We start from the raw sequence: 7,997 nt of genomic DNA on the forward strand, positions 1-7,997 counted from the left end.
CTGGAACCTTCTCATCAACGGTGTTTAAATCTCTACCTCACATCTCAGAGGTCAGAAACAGGTGGACCATCTCGGGAGGCTGGAAATTTCTGCAACGGAGAGCGGATGCTGCAACGCAAAGTGCCCACCTGGTCGTGGGTCACCCACAACCATGCACCCACCGGCCCCACATGTCAACCTCCTTGTATGATACACAGACTATCCACACCGGTGCACATAGCATTACTCCGGGCCCCTGCTCCAGAACCTTCTCCCGAAACGCTAACACCACCGAGCAAACCCAAGCCCCCTTCCCCACTCTCTCACCGACAGCCCGGGACCACGGTGCCAGCAAAGCGCACTCCCTCCTTCTTGATCCGCAAGGCGCACCCCATTTATACGCCTCATCCCCTCTGCCTCCGGTCACCCCCACAAAACCCTACCCCTCTTCCAAAACCCTCGCATCGTCGTCTTCCTCGGTCGGCCCACCTGCGCAAGCGCGCCTCCAGCCCACATCTCTCGCCCTCGACTGGGAGGAGAACCAGCAGCGCAGCCGAGATGCTCGGGGCCTCGAGGCGATCCCTCTGCGCCGGCGCCGCCGCCCGCCGCCACGCCGCCGCCTTCGCGGTCTCCGGAGACGCCGCCGCCGCCGCCTCCTCCTCCCCCTCCCTCTCCCCCTCGGCCCCGCCGCGTTCGGTACGTATGTGTGACATTGATTGACTGTACGGTACGTAGTGTACTCCGCTGTTTAGTTGATTGCAAAGTAGGAGCTCGCGGTAAGCTTGAATCGGTGCGACTTTTGACGTTACGTGTTGCGAATCAGTCATTGCCCCCAAATTGGGGCAGTGTTTTGATTAATTGATGGGTTATGTATTAATTTGTGTTTGTGAGTGAGTCGAGGTTTGGCGTTGATCTGATTTCCTGTTCGGTATGTCATTGGTGTACCGATTGTTGATAGTATTTTGTTGCGAGAAGAAATGTGCAATTGGTAGGTCTGGTGTGATTTTGTTCCTCTGATTTATTGGTACATTACTCTACAACGCGGGCGGCTTTGTGATATTTGCTGTGCCCTCTCAATTTCAGGTTACAAACCCAGAGCCTGGTGTTTCTCGGCTTGGAGGGAAGAGGTTGTTCTCTGTGCTTGCGGCTCCCAAGCTTAATGGAGCTGAAAGCTTGTCGTCCCTCAAGCTGAGGGAGAGTGCCCTTGTTGGGAGACGGTATGAATCGAGTGCTGCAGCAGTTGATTCATCTGACGCGCCACCTGCCGAGAAGTTTGAGTATCAGGCTGAGGTACCTATAATTTTCTTTTTGTATGGTTGCGTGCTAATCTTTACCAATGTTCGTATCATGAATATGATGGGGAACAATTTGTGCCCGGCAGGTCAATAGGCTCATGGATTTGATTGTGCACAGCTTGTATAGCAACAAGGAAGTGTTTCTTCGGGAGCTGGTCAGGTGGGCAGCAATTCAGAACATAAATTGTTCATTTTTTAAGATAGCAGTAGTTATCTCTAAATTCACTCTTTATTTGTTGTGTTTATTTATTGACACTTGTTCCTTGCCATGATATTGCATGAACTTCATTTTGGCAATTGTTTGTCCCAGTCAGGGCTTAATGAGTGCCACAGAACTTCAGTCTAGTTGCTCAGCCTAATTTCGCCTTTCTTTTCTTACTTGTACCTGCAGCAATGCAAGTGACGCACTTGACAAATTGCGCTATCTGAGTGTCACTGATCCTGATCTTCTTAAGGATGGCCCTGAACTTGACATTCGCATCCAAACAGACAAGGATAATGGAATAATAACGATTACGTAAGCACATGTTACTTGCTGGTGACCAGCTGTATATTTTCTTATTGGGAAATGATTTGCATCATGACCTGCACTTTCTTTCCAGTGATTCTGGGATTGGTATGACGAGGCAAGAACTTGTTGATTCTCTTGGAACTATCGCAAGCAGTGGAACTGCCAAATTCCTGAAGACATTAAAGGTGTGATCTAATTGCAGATTTCATTCTCCTCCTGTCTATCTTCCAAATCCTTCTATATTTATGATTTATGCTTATTGTACAACAGGAGAGCCAGGAAGCTAATGTTGATAGCAACTTGATTGGCCAATTTGGTGTTGGTTTCTATTCGGCATTTCTTGTTTCAGACAAGGTACTGTTTTATGTTATCATGGTTGTATTTGACACTGGTTGTGAGATAGTGTTTCTTTTTCTTTTGCTGAACGTCTTTTCCTGTATTTTTCTGCTACTCTGTATATTAGGTCGCTGTGTCAACAAAGAGCCCAAAATCAGAAAAACAATATGTTTGGGAAGCAGAAGCAGAATCTAATTCCTACACCATTCGAGAAGAGACAGATCCAGAGAAGCTCATTCCTAGGGGAACTCGTCTTACACTTTACCTGAAGGTTTGTTTGCTTTTATTTTACGATTTAAATTTTTACTGTGCGCCCCATTTGAAATATGTACTATGCTTTGCTTCAGCGTGATGACAAGGGTTTTGCTCACCCTGAGAGGATCCAAAAACTTCTGAAGAATTACTCTCAGTTTGTTTCTTTCCCAATTTACACTTGGCAAGAGAAGGGCTTCACAAAAGAGGTGACTAATCCTTCTAGCTCTTTGTGGTTATTAGAGTGGAACCTTGCTTATGCAGGACATTCATTGATTTTCTAGGTTGAGGTTGACGAGGATCCTGCTGAAGTTAAAACAGAAGGTGATGGTGAACCCAAAAAAGAGGTAACATTGTAAACCGTAAAAAAGAAGTCATTTTGCACCACTTTCCTTTGATCCATATTCTGTTGCCCAAATTGTGCTTCATTCTTGCATGCTGATAATTTCTAATATTGCGATGTTAACAGGTTAAGAAAAAGACAAAAACCGTTGTGGAGAAGTATTGGGACTGGGAGCTTACAAATGAAACACAACCTATTTGGGTGAGAACTTTGGGACTGTTTATTGTGCTGCTTGTCTTGTTGATAATGATAACTACGTTTTTTCACTTCCAATTTTTCTTCTGAGAGCCTGAAATTATTCCCGTTGTTGTGTTGTTGCCAGCTTCGGACTCCTAAGGAGGTATCAACTGAGGAGTACAATGAATTTTACAAGAAGACCTTCAACGAGTATTTGGATCCCTTGGCCTCCTCACACTTCACTACAGAGGTAGATCTCTTTGCCTTTCTGTTGCTTTTTGTTGATTCAACACATGGTTGGTGTATCACATGATATCTGCAGTTGCTTTTGCCTAGATAATATGTGCATTCTAAATACACAGTTGATCAACAAATGCTACTTAATTTTTTTCTTTTTTACATACTCCAATTGCTAACCGCAAAGACTTGCAGAAGTATTCATCTATGAACCATGTCTTTGTTGAAAGAGATATGCCAAAAAAATATATAGAAAACAGGTCATAATTTTGTAACATGTAATTGCGAAAATTCAGCTACCCACATGGATGTTATTTGACATTATAGTTGCACTGCTATTTCTGTAACATAGTCTTCCGATAGGCAATAATAAACTCTGTGAAAATGGTAGTGCGATTAGTAATGTGATGCAGGGTGAAGTAGCCTGATAAGGATCTTCACAACTCACATTCAAGTAAACTGTTCTTGATCAAATTTGATGCAGGGTGAAGTAGAATTCAGGTCAATTCTGTATGTGCCTGCTACAAAGAAAGAGGACATAACTGATAGGAAGACTAAAAATATCAGGCTTTATGTCAAGCGGGTGTTCATATCAGACGACTTCGATGGAGAACTGGTATGCTTGATACTTGCTTAGCTGTCTCTTCAGTTCTTTGTAAAACTTTTAACTTATCAATTTGATAACTGAGATTTGTGACTCACCAGTTCCCAAGATACCTGAGCTTTGTGAAGGGTGTTGTTGACTCAAATGACCTTCCCCTAAATGTTTCTCGTGAGATCCTTCAAGAGAGTCGAATTGTAAGTTCTTTGTGGGGGTATTTCTACTGTTTTTGTGCATTTCAATACTGAGCTCCCGAATTTTGATTTATCCTTTGTTTCTGATTTTGGTATAGGTGCGTATAATGAGAAAGAGATTGGTGCGGAAGGCCTTTGATATGATACTCGGCATTTCTTGTAGTGAAAACAGAGATGTAAGCGCTTTCATTTCCTTCGTAGCATGGTTTCTTGGTCTTTCTATTTGCATTCTCATCTGAAGGCTTACTGTAGGACTATGAAGCATTCTGGGAGAACTATGGCAAATTTTTGAAGCTTGGTTGCATGGAAGACAAGGAAAATCACAAAAGAATTGCTCCTTTGCTCCGTTTCTTTTCTTCTCAAAGCAATGAGGAATTAATTAGCTTGGATGAATATGTGGAGAGTATGAAACCAGAGCAGAAGGCCATTTATTACATTGCTGGAGATAGTTTGAGCAGTGCCAAAAATGCTCCTTTCTTAGAGAAGCTCAATGAAATGGGTTATGAGGTATGGTACTGAACTACCGATGATAGACCATTGCTTCTACAAATACTCCCTCAGTTTCTAAATGTAAGACTTTTTAGACATTCCAATACGGACTACACACGGATGTATATAGAGATTTTTTAGAGTGTAGACAATCATTTTGCTCCATATGTAGTCCATATTGGAATCTCTAAAAAGGCTTATATTTAGGAACGGAGGGAGTAGATGATAACTTCGTTTATGTCTTTATTTAAATGTTCCCTCTGGGTCCCATGTCCTGGGATGCATCTTTCCTGTCAAACTTTGCCTTGATAGTTGGATGAGACGTCACATATTTTTGTCCACTATTTGAACAAACATGTTTTTCATGAGTTGAGGCCTCTTATATTTTTACTTGCTATTCAGACAAACATGCTTAATGCCTGGTGGGACAGGTGTATATTTTTTTGCATCATGCCGTGAAACATTATGACATTGCTCTAATGAATGATTCTTCTAGACTGCTTATATTGCAGAAGAGAGAAGTTATTTTTCTTACCAGAAAAGTCAATTATTCTATGCCAGTTTTAACCTTACTATCATGTGCTTTATTTTGTAGGTTTTACTTTTGATTGACCCTATGGATGAAGTGTCTCTCACAAATCTGAACTCCTACAAGGATAAGAGTTTCGTGGATATTAGCAAGGAAGACCTGGACCTAGGTATGCATGTAAATATAAGAACATTGTTTCTTAACATCCTTTTACTGCTTACTGAATTGAATTTTGAAAACAGAAGTTGTGGAGCTTATAGTATATTAATGTAATGTGAATTATCCTTCTTGGTCTGGCCGAAGGCCTACCAATGTATATGCTGTAGAAAATGTAATTTGTAAGACTCTTTTTTCTTTATATAATTTAAAAGACTAGGAAACTCTCCTACAGTCATTGACCGCTCAGAAAAAAAGTAAAGTGAATTAGATGTCACCAAGTACAGATTGATTTTATACAATCAGCTAAGTGCTCACTTGTACCAGGCATGTTTTTCTCTTTTGATAGTTGAATTTTGATAGAAGTTGCAGAGCATGAGGAACTTCTCCCTTCACTGTTTTACTCTCCACTAATCGCCATGGTTTATCAAAGCGTGAAGCGAACTAGATGTCACCTATTGTCAGCTAAAATGTTCTCTTTTATCAGGCACCTTTTCTATTTTAGGCTGCATATTCTTTGCAGAATTGAGAGCATAATATTCATTTATCGTAGTTCTCTGCTCCTAGTTTCTGATTGTGGCCTGCAAATATAACCTAGGTGATAAAAATGAGGAAAGAGAAAAGGAAATGAAGCAGGAATACAGTCAAACCTGTGACTGGATCAAGAAACGTTTGGGTGAGAGGGTTGCTCGGGTTGATGTATCCAACCGTCTCAGCTCATCACCATGTGTTCTAGTTGCAGCCAAGTTTGGTTGGTCAGCCAATATGGAAAGGTTGGACTCTACTTCACTTATTTCCTCAGTTGTTAACTCACTATACAAAGTTGTCATTAATATCTTGATATTGTTCCTCAGGTTAATGAGGGCGCAATCTATAGGTGATACATCTTCTCTGGATTTCATGCGTTCCAGGAAAGTATTTGAAATAAATCCAGAGCATGAGATAATCAAGCGATTGAATGTAAGTGTTCATTTTTTTATGATTTCCTTTCACATTGTCTCTGTTGATATAGAGGCCTACACAACCCTTGTACTGTGCTACGAATTAAATATGTTGGACGCTGGTAGCTAATCTTCAATGGTAGATCTCTGATTTGAGGATCCCTATACACTGTTGGTTGTAATGATTATTTCTTGGCAATGCAGGCTGCGTGCAGAATCAACCCTGACGACCCAGAAGCTCTAAAGGCAATCGACATCCTCTTTGAAACTTCAATGATTTCTAGCGGCTTTACGGTGAGTACACCCATCTGCCTTGTCATCTACTCCCTCTGTCATGTACTCCCTCTGTTCCCAAATTAAACTGCCAAAACGTCTTATACTCCCTCTGTCCCAAAAGTGTCTCAACTTTGTACTAAGCTTGAGACACTTATTTTGGGACGGAGGGAGTATTTAGGAACAGAGGGAGTATATCTCATATCACAGTCAAGGAAACATACTGCATGTTTTCCTCTGAACCTTGCCTTTTGTTTCACATGATTATTGTTAGGGGTAGGGTATGTGTGCCTTTCTCAAAATAAAATAATAATAATGCCCATGTAATGATGTTGCAGCCTGATAACCCAACTGACCTGAGCGGGAAGATCTATGACATGATGAGCACAGCTATGGCGGGCAAGTGGGCGTCGCAGCCCCAACCTGCCCAGCCAAGCCAGCAGCCTGCTGCACCTAGTAGCTCTGAACCTGAGCCGCTTGAAGCCGAGGTGGTGGAACCCGTCGAGGCTGGCCAGCAGAAGTGAGAATCCGCATCGTGGGAAATCCATCAGGGTCGATGTCAAGTGCATACGCGGGTGCTATCCCAAGCTCTCTGCTTGTTCCTTTTTTATTATGTCGGAATCGGTTTACACGGCATGTATGATGAGCCGTGCGAGTGCTAGTATACACTTATCCTAGATAGGGTTGTGGTGATACTAATAATAGTACTGAACATTTTGGCCTTGAACACGCTGCCTGCTACTTTACTTATTCGACTACCTTATCGGAAAGAGCATTGCGTAATTGATCATAATTAATGCCAGCCGTGCTGGTTCAGCTTAGGCTGCCTTCCATAGAGTCGAGTACTATTCCCTGAATGCATCAGCCATGCATTAAGAAAACATGGTACGTACCGAATATTCATTTATGAGCCTGGGCTCATCTGCTTGAACAGTAAATTCGAAAAAGATTTAAAAAGATATAAAATGTTTTATCATCCAAGACACTCATGTGTGATGTCCACGCAAAATTTCATCATGTTCTTTGCTTTTCTTTTGTTGAAAACTAATCAGATGTCTAAACATCACCAAATTTGACATGGACCTCACGCACTTTTAACATCTTTCATCCAAAAAAAAACAAATGTTTCGAAATTTTCTAGTAATTTTTATTTTTATTTTATTGTTCACGTAAGGGAGCAGGTGAGCTTGAGAGCCGATCACTCGCCATGTCCCGTACATATATGATACTTCCTTTTTGACGGGCAATGGGCAGGAGCTTTGCCAATTTTTTTTATTTTTTTTTGAAACTGGGCAAAAGATTTGCCACTTTGATTGATTAAGAAGAAGGTTTAGAGTTTTTGGCCAAAGGCCGAATTACAAAGACATCACTCTCGCGGCACTACAGTACTCAAATATTTGGCCCCTGCAAGGCACCAACACTTTGAAACATCTTTGATTCTTGCAACAAGAACCCCAACCGGCACGGCGGTGTTACGGAAGACGCGTGCATTCCTCTCGTTCCAAATTTCCCATGAGATCAACATCATAAGAGACATCATCGCCCGTCGAGACTGCGATGCGTTGGAGTCAATGAGGTTCCACCAGGCTTTCACCGAATGGACCGTCACCCAAGCTGTAGGGTTCACATCAACCAAGCCAAGCCAAGATTTGATCATTTCCCAAACTCGAACCGTGTAGCGGCA

The 7,997-nt window shown here is 42.1% G+C and overlaps 1 protein-coding gene across 1 annotated transcript; it reads left to right on the top strand.

Annotated features, from left to right (window-relative positions):
* The first annotated feature begins 386 nt into the window (after positions 1–386).
* Positions 387–7,040, top strand: LOC123119885 (heat shock protein 90-6, mitochondrial). Its single transcript, XM_044539848.1, has 20 exons — positions 387–675; positions 1,063–1,269; positions 1,361–1,434; positions 1,666–1,791; positions 1,877–1,970; positions 2,056–2,139; positions 2,249–2,392; positions 2,469–2,582; positions 2,658–2,720; positions 2,843–2,917; positions 3,039–3,143; positions 3,615–3,746; positions 3,836–3,928; positions 4,024–4,101; positions 4,178–4,432; positions 5,010–5,112; positions 5,698–5,872; positions 5,954–6,059; positions 6,245–6,334; positions 6,652–7,040. The coding sequence occupies exons 1-20, from the start codon at positions 538–540 to the stop codon at positions 6,835–6,837; spliced, it is 2,442 nt and encodes an 813-aa protein (XP_044395783.1). The 5' UTR covers positions 387–537; the 3' UTR covers positions 6,838–7,040.
* The last annotated feature ends 957 nt before the right edge of the window (positions 7,041–7,997 follow it).

Source organism: Triticum aestivum, chromosome 5D (genome assembly GCF_018294505.1).
Source record: "Triticum aestivum cultivar Chinese Spring chromosome 5D, IWGSC CS RefSeq v2.1, whole genome shotgun sequence".
In the NCBI taxonomy this organism is placed as follows: Eukaryota; Viridiplantae; Streptophyta; class Magnoliopsida; order Poales; family Poaceae; genus Triticum; species Triticum aestivum.